Here is a 26,734-nt window from a genome sequence, read left to right as displayed (position 1 = left end):
GATGTAATAAAGTTTCTTTCAGAATCTTGTTCAGAATGATTTGAAGTGAATTCAGTAATTTAGAGCAGACTTTCTTTCATTTCCGGAACTGAGAAATGATTTTAAAATTTTTGTAGAACTTGTTTATGAACTTGCAACTTGTGTATGTCTTGAAAATATGCAATTTATGACGAAAAAAAAGTAGAATTCTAACTTTTTGGAAAATGTTTCCTTTTTAGCTAGTATTTAGTGAATTTTCATTTGTTTTCAACAGCCATTATGATGGATGAACATAGCGTAGAAAGTTTAGCTGAAGTGTTTAGGTGCTTTATCTGCATGGAAAAATTAAAAGATGCACATTTATGCCCTCATTGCTCAAAACTTTGCTGTTATACTTGTATTAGACGATGGTTAACGGAGCAACGCTCACAATGTCCTCATTGTCGAGCGTCCTTACATATGCATGAATTAGTCAATTGTCGCTGGGTAGAAGAAGTAACTCAACAATTAGACACGTTGCAGTTAGTTGGAGCTGTAAAAGGAGACAATACAGAAAAAGAGCTGTGCAAGGCTCACAAAGAGAAGCTGACAGTTTTCTGTTGGAACTGTAAACAATGCATTTGTCATCAGTGTGCATTGTGGGGTGGGACCCATTCTGATCATGTTTTCAAACCACTGGATGAAATATACGAGCAACATGTTTCACAAATCAAAGATGAATTTATTCGCTTGAGAAGAAGGCTTTCTGAACTCATCAGTCTTGTGCAAGAAGTAGAAAAAAGCGTTGAAAGTGTAAGAGTTGCGAAGGATGAACGTGTCCACGAAATAAGGCATGCTGTCGAACATATGATATCACGTCTCGATGCTCAGCTGAAGAGTAAATTATTAACGCTTATGGCACAAAAGAATTCCCTCTCTCAAGAAACAGAACAATTAGAATCAGTATTAAAATCTGTAGAACAACAATTGAATACATGTTGCAAAAGTGAGTTAATACTTTTGAGTAATGAACTTCTTCAGAATATGACTGAAATTCAGTGCAAACCTATGGCAAGTTTTGTGACTGCCGCCGTACCTGCCGATTTTCCTAGCGAAATCGTTCCTCCGTACGACGGCAGCACCTTCGTCATGCACAATTTCAGCATCCTTCAGCAAAGAGCAGATCCAGTCTACAGTCCACCTTTGCATGTTTGTGGTTTGACATGGAGACTCAAAGTGTATCCCGACGGAAATGGGGTCGTCCGCGGCAACTATCTCTCGGTGTTCTTGGAATTATCTGCTGGATTGCCAGAAACTTCTAAATACGAATATAGAGTGGAAATGATTCATCAAGGATCAAGAGATCCTTCTAAGACTATTGTAAGAGAATTCGCTTCTGATTTTGATGTAGGGGAGTGTTGGGGATACAATCGTTTTTTCCGTTTGGATCTTCTAGCGAGCGAAGGGTATTTAAATGCCGAAAGGGACACTCTCATACTCGGCTTTCAAGTTCGATCTCCCACCTTTTTTCAAAAATGCAGAGATCAGATGTGGTGTATTAATCAGTTGCAGACTGCACAAGCTCAATATATCACACAGATAAATGATTTAAAAGAACGATTAGCAATTGAACTCTCTAGAAATCAAGCTGCACTTAATAATACTAGAACAGAAACAGATGCCCAAATCGTCCTACCCGACCATGTGCCAACGAGTGTGGGAGCTAGTATTTGTTCCTTAATGTCTACTGCGACTGTAACGTCACCTTTGTCTCCCACATTTAGTGTCACTTCTCCTCTACAGCCACCTTTATCAACAGTATCATCTCTCAGCAACAATGAGTATTTAATTACTTCCTTAAACAGTACTTTTGAAGCTTGTAAGTGTGAGAACAGTATTGACAGTGAAGTTGCTGAACCTAAAAGTCTCGAGAAAAGCATCGACAGCGAAGTCGCTTACGGTGAACCTCGAGCATTGGGCACTAGAATGAAAGTGAAGGGCAATGCGTGCCACGATTGCTCGTATGAACAAAACAGAGGTAGTGCATGCTCTCACAAATGTAATCTCAAAGACGTCGTCCTATTAGACTCTTACGATGCATCTTGCGAAGCAGATTCGTCTAGTTCCGATAATGAAGCCGTTAGTGACGTGAATAATGGAGAAGGTAGAACTAGACATTGTGCTCATTTGGAAGAAAATAGCAACGATGAAAATGACGTCGACGAAGAAACGATCGGTGAGGATTTGGATTTTTCCTTCATTTCTATGTCGAGGCCACGGCGTCAACGTCTTCATTCTTGGAACTCTTTAACGACTCCTCCTTTGTCGCAAAAGAATTTCGGTTCTTCATTCGAGAGAAACCTACTTGAAATGCCATCTGATGATGATGAAATTGCACTGTTACGCCTATTGGAACTGCAGCATCAAAAGCCTTTGCGGCACTGTGTTGCAAATCCTGTTGCAGATCTGCAGAAACAAGGTGAAAAACAGAAGAACGGGCACAGCTGTCGTCATTCGTTGCTCCTCTCTTCGTTACTCGCAAATCAGTGTTCGAGCAATGCTCACAATGATCAACAGTCTTCTATTTTCCCACCTGCTGATTTGCCAGCACTCTCTAAAATTATGTCGTCTCGTAAAAAATGGGAAAGTGGTGCAAATAGCTGTTTTAAACTAAATGAAATTGAGACTTCTGAACAGGCGTGCCAGGCGGCATGTCTGGACTCTCCTTCTACTACCAGTTTATTGGACCAATTTCCACAGCCTTGTTCATCCAAAAGTGCATTTCCTTCCACTTCAGCAACCGTTGCTGAAACTGACATTCATGGTAAACATCAAAGACTGAGAAAAAGTGAAGAAAAACCTTTACAGGGTGCTTCAACCAATGAAGATCCCCGAAAGAATTGCAGTCTTTGGATGGCTTCTCATAAGCCACTTCCTGGACCAAAACCAAACTGGACACTTCTTCAAGGAACAGCTAAAAGAGAACAACCTATCACCTCTGCCAGTTCTGAAAATAAAGCTTTTCATTCCAAAGCTAACACTCACAATTCAGCTTGTGATGTTAACAGTGAATTGAATATTACATCTAGTAATAGCTCTTCATCGAGTGAAAGTTCGAGTGCATCCTCCAAAAAATCTCAAGAATAGCTTTCTTTCTCTAAATTTTCATAGGCTTCGAGTTATTTAGATAATGTAGGCATTTTTCTTCCTTTCTGCTAGTTTGTTGTTTTATGTTATTTATGTAAACTGTGTTTTGTCAAAACAATTTTATATATATATATATATTTGAAAATTAATGTATAGTAAATATTGGTATATTTTGTTTAAGCGTAGCTTGTTGTCTATACGATAAAAAAGTAGTTTTAGAATTATTTTTTTTTTAAGATTATTTATCTGCTTAGTGGTTTTTACTTAATATTCTTGCATTATGTTTACTATTAAAAAATATATAAATATTTATGTAGAAAATTACTTATAAATTAAAATATCATTAATGAATTTAGTATTCTGAAAATTGTTTTTTTGACTAACTATTACCAACATTGCACAATAAAAATACACCCTGAATAATTTTTGACTTAACAGGTTGTATAGAAAAGATATCAGTTAAGATCCTGAACATAAATGATCGTCTAGTTCAAGGGACGATTGTACAGCAACTCGGTCATATTCTCTTGGTAATTTTTTTATTAGAAAATAATTTCCTTATATACTTATTGCAAAGTAATTTTTATTTGTTTTTCAACATTTTAATATAATTTTTACATGAAATTTTTTCTGAGTATATTTTGTCAAAAATTATGAATCATTAATTTTTTATGTTTTTAAAATATTAAATATTTTTTTTAAAAAAAATTTATTAAATTATTTTTAAAGATAACTGAAAGCTATAATTTTTGACATCCAAAATAGATTCTTATAAACTAAAACATTTTTATTCTTTTGGCAGTTGCTTATAAATACATTTAAAACAGGGTGCTTAGCAATTTTAAAAGTCCTGTAAAACCTAAAAAGTAAGGAATTTTTTTAATTTCTGAAAAAGATTAGGTGCATTTTATAAGAGATTTTTCAATTCCTGTTTAATTTTAACCCAATTTTAAATCGTAAATTTTTTGTTCTCAAGAAAATGTATTTCCTCTTCACATTCTTGCAAACAAATAATTTCTCCCAATTTAATTAATTTTGCATCTAAAAAAAGAAAGTCCCTTGAATTTATTGTATTATTTAGTAAAAAGAGAGGATTTATGTATTACTGAATGCACATAAATAAAATATTAATCCTTTAAAAATACATAAAATATAACAAAACAAAAAAATAAATGCAAAGTAGCATAGAAATGAAAATTCTATGTGTTAATTAGTTTTACAAATCTAGTCTTTTTAATTCTGTTTTCCTTTTAATAGTCTTTTTTTATGAATTGTTTAGTTTTAGTCTAAAATAAAATTGATGTCTGATTTAGAGAAAAAAATTTAACTTTGTAGAATGATTTTTAATAAGTACAAAAAAAGTTATACAATATACTTTTTATAATTTATGACATTGCAAATTAGTAAAATATTTATACCCGTTTTAAATTTTTATTGGACAGATTAACTTTTTAGAATTAAAGATTTTTGCAACTCAATTTTTTAAAAGTTGTAGTTTATTTTATTAAAGGTGAGTTTCTTACTTAAATAGTTTAAATGTTAATAGTTATAGTGATGCAATTCACCCTATATACTTAAAAATCACTCGAAACATTATAATCCCATTCAAAACATCCCATCTATGATTTGAAATACTCATTACAGAATAAACATTTTCTAAAACTTGTCTTCTTCTTAAGAATTTTTTCTAAAACTGGAAGATTTACTGTCAATGATAATAATTAATTGGTTTAAAAAGTTGGAAAACTAACTATTGTAATTCATATTAGTAATTTAAAATAGTTGTACTTAACACTTCTAAAATGTAAAGCTGGTTCTTCAAACAAACAAGTTTTGAAATTGCATAAGTGCCGTTCTTAACTTTATTGTAATTAATTGACAACCTCTTGCTTCTCTCAGATTTCAGTTTTTGAAAAATATTTTGTTTAATAAAAAGCTTTTTTTTTTTTCGTAGCAGCTTATCTTTTTTTTTTATTGGTTGAAAACAGGTTGCACACCCTATGCCTCTCAGGTCAAAAGTGGCCAAGCGAGTCTTTTAATTTGGCCCCTGATCTCTCTTAAATATTAATAAAAATATAAAAGAGAAAAAATGGAATTTTGGAAATTGAAAAAATTTAACAGTAAGTTACTAAATCTAATTCAGAGCCTTTCACAAAGTAATAAATGTGACCATTTTGTTATGAAAGTTCTGTTTATGCAAAGTTTGTAGTGAAAGGTAATTACGTAAGAATTTGTGTAAACAAATTTTTAAAAAAAAAAAATTCTAAAAACTTTAAAAGATAAATAAAAAAGAAAATTTCAAAATTCCAATGACAACCATTACGTTTATCTAATAGTGTTTCAGCAACAAAATTTTTTTTCTAAATAATAAAGAAAATTAACTTTTAGGATAAATGTTAAATTTAAGTTACGTGTCCAATATATTTACCATAATTTGTTTTGCAATTTAATTAGGACAGGATTCAACAGAAAAACCCAGAAATACAATTTTTAATAATAATAAATAAAATATAACAAATTATAATAAGACTTTTACTAATAAATAATTCAATTGATTTCAAAGTGATTGCGTTTTGTAGCGCTTATTGCAATTTTCATCAATGAACCACAAGTCAGGAAAGATTCTTTTTTACTGATAGGAAGATCATAACTCCCAAAACTGTAAATGCCCAAAGCATCTCGACAATTGTTGAACATTTTGCTTAAATCCAAATTCTGTCATGGTCTGGGGCAGAATTTTTGCAAGCGGCAAAACACCGAGTTTTTGTGAACGAGAGTATTAATATAATTTAAAAAGTGTACCAGTGGAACATTCTAGAAGCTGTTGTTTTTATGTGGATCAAAAAACACATCGGCAATATAAATTGTACATTTAAACACGATGCCACACCGGCTCAAAAGTTGAGAAAGACACAAAGGTGGTGCAAGGCAAATTTTTCGAACATATCACATCATCTGAAGAATGGCCACCTTACAAAGGAATACAACAGAGATGATAAATCCGGATTTTTAGCTAACCGCGATCCGGAATTCATTGATCACATTTATGTATAAAAATTCTTGTATATTTTATTTAAAAATATTAGAACTAGAATTTATACTTGTCATAACTTTCATTTGTATATATTTTTTCTGGTATATAATAATAAATGTGATTAGAAATAAAAGTAAACTTATACACAATTATTCATTTAAATTATGCTGCAATGCAATTTAATTAGAATTTCATATTGTGAAAATAAAGACGGCCTTAAATTTATAAAGACGTTAATTTTTTGAAAAATGATTTTACTCAAAACATTTTCAGGATTTTTTAGTTGGGCTCACAATCACCTCTGATTACAGTATATGGTCCATTTTGAAGTCTAGACCCTGCACTAAAACACCCAAAAGTTTGGATTCTCGAAAGCAATTGCTTTGGCGATGGAATAGATTGACAGAAAAATGTGGCCCATTGCTGAAATAATAGTATTTGCCATATCTCGAGAATTTTTTTTAAGCAAATTAAGAAATTTTTGCACTTAAATTTTGAAAATTGCTTAATTGAATTTTGAACTTAATTATAAAATTCGTTTATCCAAACATAAACGAGATTATTCAAACAATGGAAAAAATAATTTTTAAATTAGTTTATTTAAAAATAGCAGATTTTTTTTTTCTGAATTGTAAGGTCATTATAGAAATCTTTACATTTTAAAAACTGTAATTTTATATGGCAAATGTACAGAAATTGAACAAAATCGATTGAATAGTTCCTGAGATATCGAATTTTAAATATAGGATTTATTTTTCATAAATATCTTTAGATAAATATGTTTTATCATTTTTAATAAATAGCTTGTGATTCGCTCAATTAGAGTTTCAGTTATACTGAAACAAAGACCAAAATAAAAATAGCATGAGAGAGATTCTCTCTATTTTTCTTGTTTTCTATTCAATTTTGAAATTTACTGTGATTGATAACTAAATGTAGAACTTATTCCAATTGCAGGGTGTCCAGCGACAGGAAAAATATGGGAAACCTGGAATTATCAGAGATTTTATTGATTCTGGAAATTTCAGGGAATTTCTAAAAAAAATTAGTAAAACAGGGAAAAGTTTAAAAAAAAGAACACGCAATCACACATGAAGTGATCATGAGCAGCGGTTTTTACACTAACAAGTTTTCTCCCATCTTTCTTCCAAGTGGTCCTGAAGTTTCAGATTATTTTTTCAGCATTTATTCATTTTTTTTCTTCTATCGTTTCCCTAATAAAGCGCATAAAATGATATGTTTAATACATTATGACGGTAGGTAAATTTCGAATTTCAGCTATCGAATTTTTGAAGCGTTCGATTTCTGAGGATTCCATCATAATTTCTCATCTTTAGATGATAGCTCTTTTTGGAAATTATTTATAATTTTCAACCTCTTTCATATGCTTTTTCATATTCCAATATATTTATCATATAATGCTATTAGGACGAGCTAATTTGAAATTTTAGCTATTCCATCATAATTTCACGTCGTTTTATGAGAGATTTTCAGCAATTATTTATCTTCTTTTCGCATAGTTTTTCAAATTATGATATTTTAAATACTATGTTTCGAATTTGAGTTTTCAGTTATTGATAAGTTTATTTGACACGTTTGATTAGTGACGATTCCATCGTCATTTCACGTCATTCAATGATTGTTCTTTCACAAGTTATTTACCATTTTTTTTTAATTAAGATATTTTTAATACGATATCATTACGACATAAGAATTTCGAGTTACTACTTTTTGATGTGTTCGATTTCTTAATAACTTCATGATAATGTATTCACTATTTTTACACATGAACTTTACCAAAGGTTTTATATTCTTTATTACGATATTATCATGACAAGTGTGCCTTTTGAATTTAAGGAGTCACTTTTGACTCACTCAATTCACAATGATTTTATCGTAAATCTACGTAATTTAAGGGTCGTTTTTTTTTTTTTTTCAGCAGACATTTGTCTTTTTTCCTCCAGCTATTTCAGTTGATTTTTTTCTTTTCCAATATTTTTAATACGAGTGAATGGTTATCGAATTTCGTATTTTAGTACTAATGACATTCTTACACGCTTTCAGCAGTTCTTACTGTTACTTATTGTTTTTTCAGTCATTTTAATATCGTTTTTTAAAATCTCGATATTTTTAATATGTCATAACGACAAGCAACATTTTTTAAAATACGAGAATTACGCTAATTTTAAAACCGGTTTAGTGAATGCTCTAATTTTTCTGCAAAATTAATTTTAAGTTCAATAATCCCTTTGAAAATAAGATTTTTTTTTAATGATAAGATTATAGACTTGGTATATTTTGGGCTGCATAAAACCGATGCAAATTTTTGTAAAATGCAACTCCTTTTTATGATGGAAGTTATTTTTGAAAGGGATATGATGCCCTTTTTTAGATATAGAATGAAACCTGCTTTATTTTCAAATACATGGTGTTTATTTTATACTATTAAACTGTCCATCAATATTTTTTTTTTACTCTGATTATATATCTTAAATTATAATTTTTTTTTAAATAAAATTTAATATTGCATATTATCTGTGCGATAGAGGAAGAATTTTTGATTTACAGCGAAATATCAGGGAATATTCAGGTATAAGATCTATATACTGTCAGGGAATTTAAAAATGTCTTCTCACTAAACACCCTGACATATTTTGTAATAAGGTTAAAATAAACTTACCTGTTAAAAGAATATTCAATGATTTATTATTTTAATGGATCGATGCAGTGGTTGTTATCTACACTATCAGATTTTTTTTTGTTTTGGAGGGAGGTGAGGGGGGGGGCAGAGTTGTATTAAAAAAAAAGTAAAATTTATACTTGATCTATCTCGTGAAATAAATTGAGCTCAAGGACAATAAATTGCAAAAAAAACTTTGAGGAAGTATTCTTGCTATATTGTATTAAATAAAATATTTATGTAATCGTTTAATCGTGTTATTTATTTTTTTTTTAATAAGAAAATAACGGGAACCTTAGGAAAAAAGTGACTATGAACAATCAAAGTTGTTCATTACAAGCGAAGAATTGAAATCATCAAAGTCAGTTTATTTCATTATTATTTGTCAAATTTGAATCGCTTTTAACTTGGCCACCAGAATTGGTACATTGGTCAAAGCTTTAAAGGTATTTAAAGTTGAAAAACAAAATTCAGATTTAATATTGTATCCACGTGGTGATTGTCCTTGATACCGATTCATCCGATTTTAATAACTTTTTATTGTTATTTTTTTAAATGTAAATTTTTCGACTTTAAATGTGACCGTGATTTTTATACCTAATAAGAATGCAAAATATATGGGTAAAGGCGGCGATTTCGTAACAATCTGTGTTTAATTAGATTTAATGTAAATACTGATTTTGAATTTTTACTAAGCATATTTTTCATTACTTTTTCTATTATTGTGTATTAATTTAGATCAAAATAAGTGAAAATTCTATTTAGCATTTTATTTATCTATGATTATGAAATACAGTATAAAACACATGTATCTTTTTCTGCGTTAAAGGTAAAATCTTCCAAACATGGCTCATTTCCAAACAATTTTTCTAATATGCAGTTATTTAGGTCTAAGAGAAACAGTTATTCATCATTTAAATTTCTTTAATTTACAAAATCAATTATTTTCAAATTTTTGAATATGAATGAAAAGAAATTTCTAAATATAATCGAACGGATATTTCTTTTAACTATTAGACTGTTTCTAATAGTTGAATATATATATATATATATATATATTGTAGTAATTCGAGCGTCAGAACTATGAGAGCGTCAGCTACAAAATTAAAAGAAATTATTTGAATTTCTAATATTTCCATTACAATTTTGAAAAAATCAGACATCAAAACATCTATTTATAATTAAAATTGATAAGATTCTCATTTTATCAAGGTCATACTATGAACTTGCAATACAACTGTGCTTATGTGGGTAATATTATACGTAAAATGTGTAAATGGAAGACTTTTTTCTTAATGGAATATACTATACGGAATGACATACAGCAAAGTGAAGAACGAATATCGGCATTTTTAACCTCTTATTTTTGTAAAGCAATGTGTGGGTGACCATCACCTAAGTTTTCTTTTTCCTAACGAAAGTAAAGTTATTTTTAGAAATTCTACTGCACTCTTCAAAAATTGCATCTTTTTTTTACCTCATATCTATCAGTTCCCTTTATTTTCCTGCTTGATAATTTACGATTAAAATCAACATTACTGTTATAAAGTACGTCAGAAAAATAGTGCTCTTTATTTCATTTTCTAGCAAAAAAAAAAATTTGTGTCCTACCATTCCCGTCATAGACATTTATGCCTTTTTTAAAGTAAAGATCTACCTAATTCAGTCTATAGTTTGTTGACTGAAGCAGTCTACTCTAGATATGTATTTTAAATCAATTGTTCAAAATAAAAAGGCAAATTGTCAATTTTGTTTTTTAGATTTTTCATTGCTATTTCATCATAAGCTATATATATATATATATATATATGTAATAACAGGGCTCCAACTCTGTTATCAGTGTTGTATTTAGCTTGAAATAATTGCAGTCTTAAGCCATCATACGTTCTAAACAGGTTTATTTAAATATAGCTGGTATCGATAACAGTCACGTCCCCACTCCTGCGAAGGAGGGGGGAGTGGACAAGACTCCGGACAATCCCGGTACAGCTTATCAAGATCACATTATGATGAAAAGGACACGCAAAACTATGCGTTCTTAGGTTTTATACCAACATAGATTAGAGGTAAAAAGGCACCTTCGTACATTCCTTGTATCCTTACGCATTAAGGAAAATCATTTCTGCTTCCTTATATGGAATTGAACATATTTTAACATAAGCTATATATATATATATAATAGAAGATTTTTTAGTCGGTGATTTACTCAATCTGGTTTTGCACGTGGTAAAAATATAAATTAAGTTTAAATAAGTCAAAGAAAATTATAATAAATTTATTAATAGTAACATACAATTAGCAAATGATTTTAATAGAATTTCAATATATTAGTTGGATGTGCATTGTTTTATTTTTTTTATTAAAGTTTAGAAGAGTTCGTATTATTTTTCGATAAATAAATATTATGACAAATTCTTTTAATTCTATACATTTGATTAAAAATGGTACTATTCAAATAAATGTGTCTGAAAACATTACAGTTTCATGTTACTTATATTAAATTTAAAATCATTTCTTTCATCTTATCGTTCATGATTACGAAGTTATGTTATATATATATATATATATATATATATATATATATATATATATATATATATATATATATATATATATATATATATATATATATATATATATATATATATATATATATATATATATATATATATACACAAAATGAAGATGAAACAAAAGAAAATTACAGACATATGAAGAAAAAAATGGGGGGGGGGGAAATAATAATAAAGAAAATAGCAAACAACTGGGAAAAAAAAGGATAAAATTTTTATAAAAGATCCGGAGAATAAAAGATATAATCTTTTCATCAGCCACACGATTATATCCGCAAAAAACTTATTGTTTTTTTGTATTTTTTTATTTTATTTTGTTTTATATATATATATATATATATATATATATATATATATATATATATATATATATATATATATATATATATATATATATATATATATATATATATATATATATATATATATATATATATATATATATAGTAAATGTGCGAAATATATACTAAGTCTAGTTAAGTGTCACTGCCCGGTATGCTCTACATCAATATTCTTTTAAGGTTCAGTGTCACTGCCCGGTATGAATTACATCAATGTTTTTTAAGGTCAAGAGTCATTGCCAAGTATGCATTTATGCTGTGATGCATACTTGACATGCGATGCCAAGTATGCATCGAATAAATAATAATATCAACGAATAAATTAATATAAAATCGGTTGTAACATATATTACGGACATTCACCAAAGCGACTATGTGATTGTGGACAATCACCGGTGAAAGTCGACATTTTCTTGATTTCGGTCATTCACGGTAACATATAGTTTGTCTACTGTAAGAACTCCCCCCGCCACAAAGTCTGAGACCGTCTGCTGCTATGGAAAGAAGAATAGCGCTTTTCAGAGAGGGTAGCTTCTCTTCAACTCAAAGGCTAACACAGAAGACTTATCCTAAGCAATGACTCCACACCCCTACTTGAAATAATTACTACAGTCACCGCCACGAGTCCAGACGAATGGCTAGGAAAGTTCCTACTTTAGATAAATTATGTATATTGCACTCACCTTATGCATTTACATACATATAAGCAAATATTATTGCCAATTTGGCTAGATGTAAATTAAAATATCAATGAATATCGCTCAATTATAGCATATTTTTGTCAAAGAGTTCATTTTCGTGTAAAACTCAAATCCTACTTCTATTCAAGACTTGTTTTATTATGATTTCTTTTATGAATAAATAAAAGCAATTAATTTTAAAATATTAAAAGTTTTTCATAAAATTTGGAATAATGAAGAGTTAAAAATTTAGGAAAAGCAATTAGAGAAATATTTCTTAAAGAAAAACGCATGATTATAAAAAAAAAAGAAATCGCCTTAAAGGTATTAATTTCGCCCTTAGCAAACTGAGGGTGACACATTTTTTAAATTGGTCACTACAACCAATGTTAAACACTTTTCACGGTAATTTCCTTTATTTATTTATCATTTACTTTCTCTTTCGTTTTAATTTGCCTTAAAAATTCAGTGAGTGTTACGCATCAATGACATAACAACACTCGATAATCCATGAAGTGTGGCGCGTGGCCTGCACTACAACATTTAAAGGAACACTAATTGCTCTTAATCTTTCCACCTCGTATAAAAAGGCTTTCACAAATTAAAATGACACCCAACCTTTAGATTTTTTTTAAATAAAAGAAATAATCATTAGGTGTTTTAGGAACTCGAAGCGGAGACTACCATGATTTTAAAAGTAATACATTTTTGTTCTCTAATTATAAATCTGTTTTGTACTTTTCTGGCTTTCCTTAGTTATTTAAATTTCGATGCTCAAAGAGCTTTTTTATACCTTTTAATCAATTTAGTTTTTGCAATTAGTGAAGAAAGTTTAATATGTAAGTATGTTTTATTTAAGGAATCTAATATTCTATGGCTTTCCTTATTTATTTTAATTTACAAGTTCATAAAGTGGTTCTTTTTTCAACTTGTAATTAATTTAGTTACGAAGAGGCTTGCTAATTCGCTTTAAGACTTATGAATTAATTATTTATCAATTAAATTATAAAAGGCTTTCACAAATTGAAATGACATTCAACCTATAGATTATTTTTTTTAAATAAATAGATAAAAGAAATAATCATTAGATGTTTTAAGAAAGTGAACTTGAAACAAACTACCGTGATTTTAAAAGTAATACATTTTTATTTTCTTATTATAAATGTATTGTGTACTTCTCTAGCTTTCCTTATTTAATTAAATTTTGATGCTTACAGAGCTTTCTTATACCTTTTAATTAATTTACTTTTTGAATTAGGGAAGAAAGTTTAATATGTAAATATGTTTTATTTAAGAAATCAAATATTGTATGGCTTTCCTTATTTATTTTCATTTTCAAGCTCATAAAATGCTTCTTTTTTTAAGCTTGAATCAATTTACCACTCTAAATCTAGTAGTTATAAAAATGTTTATTAAAAGGATTGTTAATTAGTTATCTTGTAGGCATCTAAAAGGATTGTTAATTAGTTAGTTTTAAATTTAATAACACAAAGGTTTTTAAAAATTAAAATGAGATTCGGCCTATTAAATAAACAATAGATGTTTTAAAAAGTGGACGGCTATGATTTTAAAAATATTATATTTCTGTTTTTTTATTATATATTGCTATGTGTTGTATTTCGAGAATCTAATTTTCTTTTGTAAAATCTCTTTAATTTTTTTCTGGTTCTTCTTATTTCCATATTTACAAACCACGTTTTTTTTTTACTTCATAATCAATTCAGTTAACGAAATTATGAAAGAAAATGATAAAACCCAAGTTTTTGAAAGAAACTCGACAAGTATTTTATATTCTATTTAAATGCTTTGTTAATTTATATTATATTTTATAAGTCACTAAATTTTATCTTAAACTAAAACGCGGAATTTTTTTCTGTATGCTTTCAGTATTGATATAATTAATTAAACCTATTATTCGTAATTTTTGAATAATATTTTGTATTATATGAATAACAATTGCATGAAAATATTTCTCGAATGCAAATTCAAATAATAACCTATATATAAGTAAATAAAAAGTTGCGTCTTTTAATTCTGATCTTAATTGGGCAGTAGGAACAGTCACTTTCATTAAAGTGGGTAAGTCTTTTTAGAATTGAAAAAATTAGTCTATTTTGGGAATTTTTTCAGCGAGACAGTGAAATAAAACAAAATTCCACCTTAAGTTCTTCATTGCATTATTAAAATTGTAATAACGAATTTTTTTTCAAAGCGATCGAAAATAAAATGGTGACTGTACTCATTTTCTTCGATGAAGCTTTACTTTTTCAAGCATCTTCAATATTTGAGTGAAAAAGAAAACTAACATTTTTTTTCTTTCTTCCGATTTTATATGCGAATAGTTCATTTTTTATTTATTTACTTTTGATACATCAATATTTCCAATCAAGATAGTCTCAAAAAAAAAATTATTTATTAGAAAAAAAATTCCAATAAAAGGAAATAAGTTATCAATCAATGAAAATATAGTGATACCGGTATCTAAGAATATTATGAATATATTTTAATGAGTTCGTTGTTCCTTTATTTACGATAAATTAATTATGTTATGTATGCTTTAATTATCTTGCTAATAAATGCTATTGATTCAAAACCTATTTTTTAAAAAAAAATCCTATTCATCAAAGAAAAAAAAATTAAAAAATAGTTCAGGGTACAAATGATAAGAAAACAAATCTGCCACACATATATTACATTAAAAAATGAATAACTAACTTAAAATAATAGTAATAAACAAACAGAAAACCAAGTTCTGAACAAAAAATTGTTGATAGAAATAATTTCACAGTTTACAAATTGCTGCCGTAACGCTCAATTAAAAACAGTGTTTCTCACCCGTGAAATTTGATTTCTAAACGTTTTCCTTTTATTTATCACGATGTTGTAGATCAAAGATATCAAATAAAAGGAAAAGATGAATTTGTTAGTGTTGAAGAAATGTTAACCTCAAAATATAAAAACATCTTCACAAATATTAAAATAACTAAATTAAAGGTCTTTAACGCAGGTTCCATAGTCGACTCACCAATGGCCAACCATTTACATTGTTTGACACAAAGGTATCACAATCGGTTTAAAACATTAATTCGATGAAAAAGTGAAAATTACAGTGGAATGAGAATTATTGTAGATGATAACCAAAACTGCAAAATTCGTAGCTGTGCGCTTATAAAAAACTTACTAATGCTGTTTAGTGTTTAATGAATCATTCTGTGTGCTCATTTAATGAATCAATCTATAGTGTTTAATGAAGAAATAAAACATTCGATTAATCGTTCAAAAAACACTAAGTTAAAACGAGAGCCATGATGGTTCACGGGATAGAGCGTTCGCCTTTCTATGAGGTGGTTCCAATCCCAGTGATGGCTGGTCGATATGAATTCCGCACCCGGCTCGCACCGACCGCAGTGTTAACGTAAAATGTCCTCAGTGGTAGACGGATCGTGGGTTAGAGTCCTCTTGACATCAGGCTAGCCGTGGAAGGTTTTCGGGGTTTTGCTTTCCATATAATGCAAATGCGGGTTAGTTCCATCAAAAAGTTCATAAGTTCCTTTGTTTTCTGGAATGGGTTCAAAGTTACAAGGCTACGGAGTTGAACATTAGTGGTCATAAACCCAAAAAATTGGGTTGGTTGTTCAACGATGGTTATAAAAGAAAATTAAGTCCAAGCTATATTCAATTACGCCTACATTTCTTACCACCCCTGTCACACCATCGCTTCTTGAATTTTGTTTCATTCGCATGAATGCCGATTCCCTAATGGACGATATCAGTTCTGCACCTGTCCTTCATTTTGCTTAGAAATGTATCCTACCCTGATTTTCCGCTTTCGGCCGTCGTTGTTCCCCTCGGCTATCACAGTTTTTCTTGTTTTATTTTTCAAAATTTATTTTCCTTCCTATTTTTTCTTTAGAAATTTTAATTTTTCTTTTTTCAAATTTATTTTGGTTTCATTATTCTCGTCTAGTGGGTCTTGGGAAAAAGCGCCTTGTTTTTGAGCTCTCGAAAGATATAGATTTTTCCCACTTTAAGTAATTCTGAAGCAAATGAAGTTTTTTTTCACTTGAGTTTCTTAAAATTATTCATTTCAAAACAGCAAAATTTCAGCAAAACAGCAGAATTTCAGCAAAAAATTCAAGAACTATTTTCTTATCGGAATAAAAGACCACGTGCCTTATATATTTTTATGAATGTGTTACAATATATTGAAATTATTATTATTAATATATTGAAATTACAATCAAAAACTTTTTGAATGAACGTTGTTTCTAATTTAGAACGTGAGGTGGCGACTTTCAGTATGTGTAAAAATTTGAGTAATATTTGCCCCATCGCATTAAGAGGCTCTAAACAAAACAAAAACCAATTAAACGTTGTATTGAAATTAAAAAACTAGTAACTCAGAGTACCAAAAATTGGAAATATCAAAAACAGTAGAAGTTTAATTTTGCGTATTTATAAACTTTTGAAGCTTCTAAAAAAAATCATCAAAGCGGGATTTTTAATAGAGGTAAACCTTAAAAGAGATTGATTACATTAAAAAAAATTGGATTAATAGTTTTTGAGACATCAAGCTGACAATTTTATAAAAAAATGATAAAGAAAGGATTGAAAATCCATAATGCTATGACAAAGCTGCAGAGTGTTCTATAACCACCCCTCTTAATAAAATTTTTTAGAATCTCTGTTAGAAAAGAAGACGAAAATGTTCTGGGGCTAAATACTTGGAACATCCTGAAAAACTTTTGATCTAATAATCGGGTTCTTTAAATAGCGACATCAGACACGTAATTTTTTCTGAATAAACATATCCTTTTTTTCCCGACAGATTTGTTCTCTTGACCCTCAAAGTATAGAGAGTATCTTGAAAATATGGTTCCAATTGTTTGGTCAGGAGAGCTATTGAAACTTAGGGCCCCTTTTTAAATGTTAATTTTACTTTTTGCTTATTTCGTCACATCTCAAGAACTTTTTAAGCAAAGTGAATAAATTTTAACCACAATTATAAAATTCGTTTGTCCAAAAATAATTTTATGCAAAAAATAATTTTTAATAATTACTTATTATTTTTTACTATTTTAATTAATAATAGTTTAAAAAACTTTGAATCATAAGGTATACACATTTTCACATCATATTAAAGAATGTAATTTTAAATGGCAGAATACGAAATGTTAATGAAATGCGTCGAATAGTTCTCGAAAAATCAAATTTTAAATATAAGACTGTTTTAAAATTTTATAACTCAGAAACTATTCGACTGATTGCGCATAAATTTTGTATTTTGTCACCAACCCTTTTATAGATGGTGCTATTAATAAAACCACTCAATTGTGCTGTTTGCATATAATCTGTGGTGCTACAGACAACGATACAAAAATCGTACCAACTTTTGTAAACGTAAGTGTATATGAGGCTTAAGTTCCTTTTTGAAAATCAGTTAATTCCAAAATGTTCATTTTCCCAGAAAATTAACAGTTTATTTGCAATACTTTCTACGTTCTAGTTTCTAACGATCAGAAAAGTGTGCTCGGGGAAAAAATGTGCTATTAGCGTCAAAATGCGAATATTTTCTAAATCACTGTTATTTTGAAAGGAACCAGGATTTAAACTTTTTCATGCTCCACACTTAAAACAATTTTGTATGGATTCAAAATAGCACCATTTAGGGCTATTAAATATCAAATAGTGCTTGCAGCTTTGACACCGGAAATTTTCCAGGACCTCTGAATTAGTAAAAAACCGTGTTTCAACAAGCATAACAAAGTTGTTGTTGATCATTTCTGAAGACTGACAGGGCTAAATTCGGTTCATGTGTATTCCTAAGAAAATAAATACCAACACAAGATGGTCACTGACCCGTGGTGGCTTGGGGGATAGAGGGGGCTTTCGTGGTTTTTCTCTCCATGTAACACAAATGCGGGTTAGTTCCATCAAAAAGTCCTCCACGAAGGCAAGTTTCTCCCAATACTTGTTCCAGGAGTTCCCTTGTCTTCTGGATTGGGTTCAAAATGACAAGGCTACGGAGTTGAACATTCGTAGTCGTAAACCCAAAAATTGGGTCGGTTGTTCAACGACGGTTATAAGAGCATGCAAGATCTGGGGAAGCCAATTTACAAGAACAATTGGTGCAAGGAGTTCATGCACTCAAATCAAGTGTTATAGAGACCCCCGTCTTATTGAGTATAAGCTTTTCCCCAGAATTGTGGAAATGGATATTCCTTGAAAAAAACATGAAGATATGTAATTGCATTCACGATAGCTCATTCGGTTTTTCTTTCAGTTTGTGTTGGTGTCCATCTTAATGGATTCCATAGATATAAAACAGGCCTTAAAGTATATATGTCTAAGATTTCAGATACCCATTGATGAAGTAGGGAGTTTGATCCTGCCTACTGCAATCAAGTGTTAAAAAGCCGTCTGTTTAATACCAACAGTGTAACAGGCCAGTTGATTTTATTTTTGAGTTTACTTTTGGAAAAAAAGTGCCAAGGAAGTCCACAAATTAAAAAAGTATAGCGAACTCTGGACGGCTACAGGAATCGATGAGATTAAGGCTCCACAATTTCGAGACAAACGCATTGAAAATTGCGATCACCCATGTACACAGACTGCCTATATTTCCCATTCTGAAGGCTAGGTCGCTGAGCTGTCAGAGTGCCTGGTTAAGGGTTCGAATCCCGCTCAAGGTAGGGATGTTGTTGTGTTGTTCGCTGTTGTGGGACGTGTGAATGTGGCCCACCCTCTGAACGGGTATCTGTGGCAGTGTGGCGTAGGTAATACTGCTCACTTCCTTAATTTAGTTTCACAGGTTCCCACTGGGTAACGTTAAGGAGCAGCACTTCTGGTACTTGAGAATATCGAATGTGTTCAGTGCCTGTCCTTAAATAAAAAAAAATATTTAAAAGTATTTTCTATTCCAGCAGGCACTTCTGAGAAAATTTCTTACCGTTACAATAAGAGACAGAAAATGAATGTTATTTTGCCGATGACTGACTATGAAATATTAAATTGTGTTAAGACTTTAGATACTTGGTATTGCTTAGGGCAGTTACTTTGACTGAAAATTTTATTTCCAAAGGTATAAAATAGCCCTGAGTACAAAATGTTTTCCCAGAAGCGTAGGAAAAAGTATAAATTGAAAAACATGAAGATATGTAATTGCATTATCGTGATAACTCATTCGTTTTTTCTTTCAGACTGCGTTGGTAGCCATCTTAGTGGATATTGTTCTCGGAAGTCACTGGCACCCAGAAGATAAGGTAATTGTTTTATTAGTAAAACGACTCAAGTAGGACAAAAAGTTTTATTTGACATTTTTAATAGATATTTGTTTTGTTAGTATAACGACTCACAAAAGAAGAAAAGTTCCTCTTTACATTTTAATAAGTATTTGTTTCATCATTAGAATGACTCACAAATTACAAAATGCGCCATTTTACATTTTTAATCAGAAGTTTGTCTTATCAGTAAAGCAACTATAAAAAATTTATATTAAAAATATAATAGAATATCCTGTAGACATATAATAAATAAAAAATATAATAATATATAAAATATAAAAATATATAATAACATAATAATATGCAAAATATAAAATACAAAAAATATAATATATATAATAAATAAAATATCCGGATTTTCATTTTAAAAATAATAAAACAGCATAAAACAAAAATTTAAAGACTCTATTTTTTAAGGAGACTAACACGGGGGAAATAATTTCATCTCTGGGAAACCTAAACAAAAAAAAAGGAAAAAGAAAAAAAAAAAAAAAACTAAAGGGCACATTTGTTTTTGAAAGACGTGAGAGAAATTTTTGGTGGGGAAAAAATATATTAAAAATAATGCTCGTTACGCTTTTCGTTTTAGGTGTTATTCAAAGTGATAGGGGTTTCCATTAGCAATAAGATGACCATACATTTTTCTTACCTCATTTAGGAAAAAATTTTAGCTTTTGTAGGTATTAGGCAGAGAGTATACCAGTAGAATTTGGAACAATCTAGCAAGTTAGATATGAATTGAAATTACGATTTGTGGTTAATACTATTTTGAAATATGAATTCTGATTGTAATTTTCAGGAGACAATTGAAACTTGTATTGTGTTTCAAACTGAGCTTCAGTTTAAATTTAAGCACTCTATCTTGTCAGACATTCGCCGAGGTTTCGATTGAAAATAAATGCCTTTTAACGATAATACGACTATAAGTTCTGTTTCAGAAGTCCACAATGAGGGTACAAAGAGGAACAGGTCTCCATTACTATTCTGGAGGGGGATAAATATTTTACACAATTTTATAGTTTTAAAACTTAGAATTACATTTATTAATATTTTGAACTATTTGAGGGGATAATTTTGGTATATTGCATATCATAGTTTAACTATTTGGTAAGATAATTTCGGTATCTGAGGGGAGATAATTTTGAAAATATTTTTTGGTGGGGATAATTTATGTACTGATTTAACTATATCAGCAAGGCAAAATTTAAAAATCTCCTAAAATAACAAATAAAATAAGCTCATATACCACTTATAGCTATGTTTTAGGGGAACAAGAATTCTTAGGGATGGTGGGTTAGATTTCAAAGTACCTTTTGGTGGGCGATACTTTTTTTAGTGCTGATTATTAATTTATTCTCAACTCAAAATTTATGTAATAACAGATGCACATTTATAAGCAGTGGATTGGTTGAACTAAAACTTCAGTTTAAATTTTTTTGTAGGAGGGGGAGTAAAACGTGATTATTTTTAAAACTGTTTTTATTTGGGTTATTATTTTGAGGATATTTACTACAGAATCTTTATTATATCCATAAAAATCTCAAATGAATCTAAATTTTTGCACAACAAATTCTTATTTTTTGTAACTGCAGTGTTAACAAGTATCCTTTCAAAGAAGAGGAAATTGAAAACAATCAGCGTACATACTGGGTTAAACCATAATGTGGATGCTTGACTGAATGTAAACAATAACAAACAAAGTATAGAAAACTTCCTGTATATGCATTCGTTTATGCTACGCTTACGAGGCGATGCGCGAAAAGGCTTAATATTGTAGGAAGTTTTATAGATTCTGGATTATAGATTCTAATTTAGGCGAAATTTTACCATTCATAAGAGTTTTCTGTAACTCATAAATTCTAACAGGTCGTAAGCCTAAGACAAATTTAAGAAAATGAATATCACAGCATAATGAAAGTGTAAGGTTAGTCATGTTTTGATTGATATCCCTTATTTGGCTATATTTGTGTCAAATAGCACTGTTTGCTATTTTTTTGGGTAGCAGCATCATAGCAAGCTTGCGGAGTCTTCCGAATTCATTTTTTGTTTGTTTCGTTGGATGTTAGATTGAAAGAACGCGTTATATTGAAAACACTACAAGCATAATATTGGATGGTGCATTTTTTAACGCTTAGACATGAAAATCAGCAGGCAGTAGTAACCCGGAAATCTTATGATGAATTTTAACACCTAGCTCCATCTGCACACGGCCAACCATCCATAGGTATATTGCTCACGAAGCATTGCACGCGGAAACCAGTAACCCCATAACGTGACTCGTTGACCAGTTTACTCCTTTTACGAACCACACATAGTTATTTTTACCAAGAAGGTTTTCATAATTTATAATCGGACAATGAAACAAAAAGTCAAGTTTTTATCTCTCGTCTCTAAAGCCAGTACAAATTATAAGATCTAAATATAACGATTGCTTATAACTTATGAATTACATAAGCAATTAGATAGAATCTGATCTGTTGGTGTTATTTAATTTCAATTTTTATAGTTTGCAGTGGCGATATGCAGTGCCCCCCCCCAATCTCTTGGGCGCATTCCTGGGCAAATTCTAAATCCCCCCCCCAAACTATTCGTTTTATTTAGTGTAAAAATCCCCCCCCCAAGCTTTAAGTGGGCGCATCGTGCGCCCACCTCCCGCCCTGGTGGGGGCCCCTGGCGATATGAGTTTACTACAAACATTCAACTTAAAATTATTCATCGTATTTCGTTTATGTTGTAACAGATTGAAATAACTCATTTCATTTTCTGTAATTATGAGCAATGTAAATTTTTGCTAAAAAAAAAACTGTTGCTCAATTACGAAATACAAATATGTAATGCTATATAAACACATTTATTGACTGAAATTACAAATAATTTACAGTTTTAATTTAATTAAGCTTGTAATTTATGAACTATTTAAAAATGCATTATTCGACTTTATATTATTAAATAATTAAGCATATTTTCTGCGTACATATTTTTAAGTAACAAATTCTTGAACTATGATATGCAAAACAACTTCTCAATGAGAAAATTAGGGCAGAATTAAAAGATGCGAATCAAAATATAAATGTATTTATTTACCCGAATAGCATGTTCTTCAAAGTCATATTTAATTTTTAAGTTATAAATTGTTTATTGGAAGTTATTAATGTTTGTTTAAAATACATATTCTAAATTTTTGCTCAACTTGTTAAACGCTAGCGATAAAATATACGAATGAAAGCTGAATAATCGATGCTGGGAATATTTATGCCATTTTTTAATTTTTAAAAAAATTTCGTCATTGAGGGCAGTCAACGTTTGTTTGAAATTTCGCCGTTATGAAGAAAAGGTAAAATTCCTGTTACCATCTCAAAAAGCATTTATGACAACAGAAATTTTTTTTTCTATCTATTATTATCGTCCAAATAAGTAGCCAACATTACAACAACGTCACGTGCTGAGGAGATTATTGATACAGGTGTTGGTTTGAAAGTGAGTGTGATTTCACCATTGCGAGAACAATCTACTTATATTATTAGTCTATGGGTTAAACTCTAAAAAAATTTGGCAGGAGAATTAAATTCAAGTAACCAGTTTACAAAGAATCGAAAAATATAGCTAACAATGATGTCGTAAAGGATCTTAGACCTGTTGAATAGAGACCTGTTGATTTTGAGAAGTTTCATGTAACCACTTCACTTAATCAACCGATTTTTAAGGAGGGATTTAATAAACATATGAAGTTTATAAAAAACATTCTCGTCTTACTGAAAAAGGACTTTTTCAAAGGAAAAAACACTGGAAAAACAGCACGGATTAAAAGCAAAGGAATGTAAAGTATTGAAAAACACACGTGTGTTTTTCTTTCCTTTGCCCTGGTACCAGGGAAAAACATCGGGATACAAAATTGAGTCTGAATTATTAAATATTACGAATTAATAAAACATTGATGAATTTATTAAATATTATTTTAGAATTAATTGATATACAAGAGGTAATTTTAAAGCTTACGGAAGAGAACGTTTTATATTTTTAAATAAGTTTGAAAATTTTTTATGTAGATGTTTAGGTAGATACTTTATTTACGCCGTACTAGAGCGGCACAATGGGCTATGGGCGACGGTCTGGTACACATCCCTGAGGATGATCTGATGACATGCCATCAATATTTTTGTTGGTCACTTTCTCAATTTAGATATAGATCTAAAGGGAAAGGAATAGCAATCAACTGCATAGCAACCAACCACAGGATTTTCGATTCTACAGATTTCAATAGCAGGTATATCCCATTTTGTGGGCCAGTTTTGGATTGGAATTGTCTTTGGAAACTAATGTTTTTCAAAACATTTCTAACAGTGATTCTAATGAGATAAATCAGATATATCTAAAAAATTGTGTCCAGTGGACTGATCGTAAGGACACGGTTCCCAGTAGGACACCGAAGTCAGTAAGTGGGTGAGTGACTACTTTGATCAGACTGCATAAGGACCGAGAGTGCATGGTATTGATCCTCGTTAAGCTGTTCTACTGTAAAGTGCTCGACTTAACTCGCTGGTTGTCGTGCTACCAAAGCAGAGGGGGACCATCTTTTGTGGAGAAGATCAAAATTGCGATGGCATATCTCCGGTTCGACCTCAGGGATGTTTCCCAGACTGTCGCCAATAGCCCATTGTGCAGCTCTAGTGCAACGTAAATAAAGTACCTACCTAGCTAAATAAATTGTAGTCGGCGAAATAGGGGGTGGTGCGCACCTGCCTTGTCCAATTAGCCTGGGGGCACTCCTGCTGTTTGTAGCGATCAGGAAACGATAGGAACATGAGGCACAATTGATTGCCCTCAGGCATGGAGTTTGAGTTCTCTCGGTTAAGTGATCGACGTTTACTTGCGATATTCCATTTTTACAGACACGAAAACAAATTAATAAAAATATAGTTAAATCGATTATTCAATACTTTGATGTGGTAAGAGAAAATTTTATAATCTTTGTAAATATTTATAAATAACAGCTCTATGCATTTCAGCATCATCATGCACCACAACCTTATAAATTTGGATATGAAGTCAAGGATAAAGAAGGTGCTCAACACCGACATGAGGAAGGTGATGGTCACGGTAATGTTAGAGGCAGTTATGGCTATACCGATCATAAAGGACTTTATAGGGAAGTTCATTACATAGCAGATAAAGGAGGCTTTAGAGCTGTTGTTAAAACCAATGAACCAGGAACTGCTAATCAAAATCCAGCAGCAGTACAAGTTCACGCAAATCCTCCCCACCACCACCACCATGCACCACACCACCACCACGCACCATACCACCATGTTGAAAATCACCACGGTTCTCATTTACATAATCTACACCATCACCACGGTGCTCATCTACACAATCACCACGTACCATTTATTGGCTACAACAGCAATTACTTTGCTCCTCTGCACGGATACAGTTACAATCCTTCCATATTCCATAACTATGGAAATTGGCCGTTTGCGAATGATAACAAATACCATCAGTTTCACAAACACGCTCACGAATACTCAGCACTGAATGACCATCACAAAACGGAAGATCCTCACCATTTCAACCACTTCCATGGCTTCAATGGATTTAATTTTGATAAGGAAGGATTTGGTTTTGATAAGGAGGGATTCTCTGGCAAAAATGGTTTCGAAGAAGCATACAAGGGACTTAACTTTGAAGCGGACTTAAAAGATGGAAAGCATAAAAGTTGGAGGTATGGACATGGTAATTTTTAATCATGGAGGCACTCATCTACATTATCGCTTATTTATTACTTTCATTGTAAACGCATAATTTCATTTATTTCTTGATATTAAAAGAATTCCGGGAATTAAAAATCCTTTAGGATAATCTCCTAAGTTCTTTTACCATTGGATATATATATATTAAAAAAAAAGCCGTATCAAAACTTTGAATGGGAACTATCCCTACTAATTACTGAATAAATTGCTCGGATTTTAAAACTAATAAACAGCTTATATATGTACTGACTTTTCAAGCATTAAAAATTTGGATCAAAAGCGCTCTTTTCATAAACAATAACAAATTAATAAATAGTGCAACAATAAATAAATAAATGCCCGAACATCCTTCCTTGTTATTTACGATGAAATTACTGTTCTGTTTTTAATGATAGTTCTGTTGTGAGGATCTTGTTGTGTAAAAACTGAATATTATGTTGATCTTGTATATTATTTCTGCCTTAATAAAATAAAATAAAAAAACATTTCTCAAATTTGATTTTTAATTTATATAAGTTTCCTAATAACCTCTCACGAGATTTAAAGTTTGCGCCATTTGTGGAATAAACTGTCGCAGAAAATAAATAAATAAGACAGTATATTCAGTGTTATTAAAAATTTAACGTTACATGAAAGAACAACGCGTTTTCATTGTTGAGTCTTTTCCTTATCGTTACATTTTCCATTTAAGTGGTTAGAAATAGCTACCCAGATCATGCGATTTTACATCATTTGACTTAAGAAAAGCTCAGAAGCACCACATTTTGAAGGAGGAAATTAAGGTTTACGCCAACAAAATTTAGTCAAGAAGACCATTTAAAACTTCGGCAAAATGGAGCATATGTGTCAACAAAGGTGTAGATGACCTCGATCAGCTACATTAATGTACATTTAAAACCAGCCTTAATTGTGTATTTTACAAATCAAAATTCGTATTTTCTTGCATTATCAGGCATGTAAAAGATGAGTGCTTTCGTAGATGTGCTTTTAAATTTCTTGCCTTCATATTTTCACTTCAAGAAGAGAGTCAAACATAATTTATTGTATTGCAGAACAGTGCGACAAGCTCTTTACGAAAGATTATAGCTTTGCGTTTCCATAAAAGATGCTTTTATGGTTGAGACTAGATAAACAGCAGAGAGCATAATTCATAAATCTGTGTGATCAGTTTTTTAAGATTACTTCCTACTACTTAAATTCGGCTAATAGTAAAGTATGTAACATATGTCAGAAATAGTGCATGGTTAGAATCTGATGTCTATAATGACATTGTTTTAATTTTAAAAATTAT

The 26,734-nt window shown here is 30.5% G+C and overlaps 2 protein-coding genes across 2 annotated transcripts; both read left to right on the top strand.

The window, feature by feature from the left end:
- Window positions 1–43: 43 nt before the first annotated feature.
- On the top strand, window positions 44–3,460 carry LOC107456304 (E3 ubiquitin-protein ligase TRIM37). Its single transcript, XM_016074143.4, has one exon. The coding sequence runs from the start codon at window positions 259–261 to the stop codon at window positions 3,103–3,105; it is 2,847 nt and encodes a 948-aa protein (XP_015929629.1). The 5' UTR covers window positions 44–258; the 3' UTR covers window positions 3,106–3,460.
- A 9,446-nt stretch (window positions 3,461–12,906) lies between these two features.
- Window positions 12,907–25,907, top strand: LOC107456315 (uncharacterized). The gene is made up of 3 exons (XM_016074158.4): window positions 12,907–13,110; window positions 19,613–19,675; window positions 24,703–25,907. The coding sequence occupies exons 1-3, from the start codon at window positions 13,099–13,101 to the stop codon at window positions 25,435–25,437; spliced, it is 810 nt and encodes a 269-aa protein (XP_015929644.1). The 5' UTR covers window positions 12,907–13,098; the 3' UTR covers window positions 25,438–25,907.
- The last annotated feature ends 827 nt before the right edge of the window (window positions 25,908–26,734 follow it).

This window comes from Parasteatoda tepidariorum, chromosome 8 (genome assembly GCF_982258835.1).
Source record: "Parasteatoda tepidariorum strain Cologne lab strain chromosome 8, Ptep-v5.0, whole genome shotgun sequence".
In the NCBI taxonomy this organism is placed as follows: Eukaryota; Metazoa; Arthropoda; class Arachnida; order Araneae; family Theridiidae; genus Parasteatoda; species Parasteatoda tepidariorum.
Note: the sequence above shows the minus strand (reverse complement) of the source record. Positions and strands in the feature narration are given on the sequence as shown.

Bases quoted from the DNA above. Each gene is read 5' to 3' on its own strand.
- LOC107456304 (XM_016074143.4), top strand. From the start codon at position 259: ATGATGGATGAACATAGCGTAGAAAGTTTAGCTGAAGTGTTTAGGTGC.
- LOC107456315 (XM_016074158.4), top strand. The intron at 19,676-24,702 runs GTAATTGTTTTA...TATGCATTTCAG, and splicing joins ACTGGCACCCAGAAGATAAG to CATCATCATGCACCACAACC.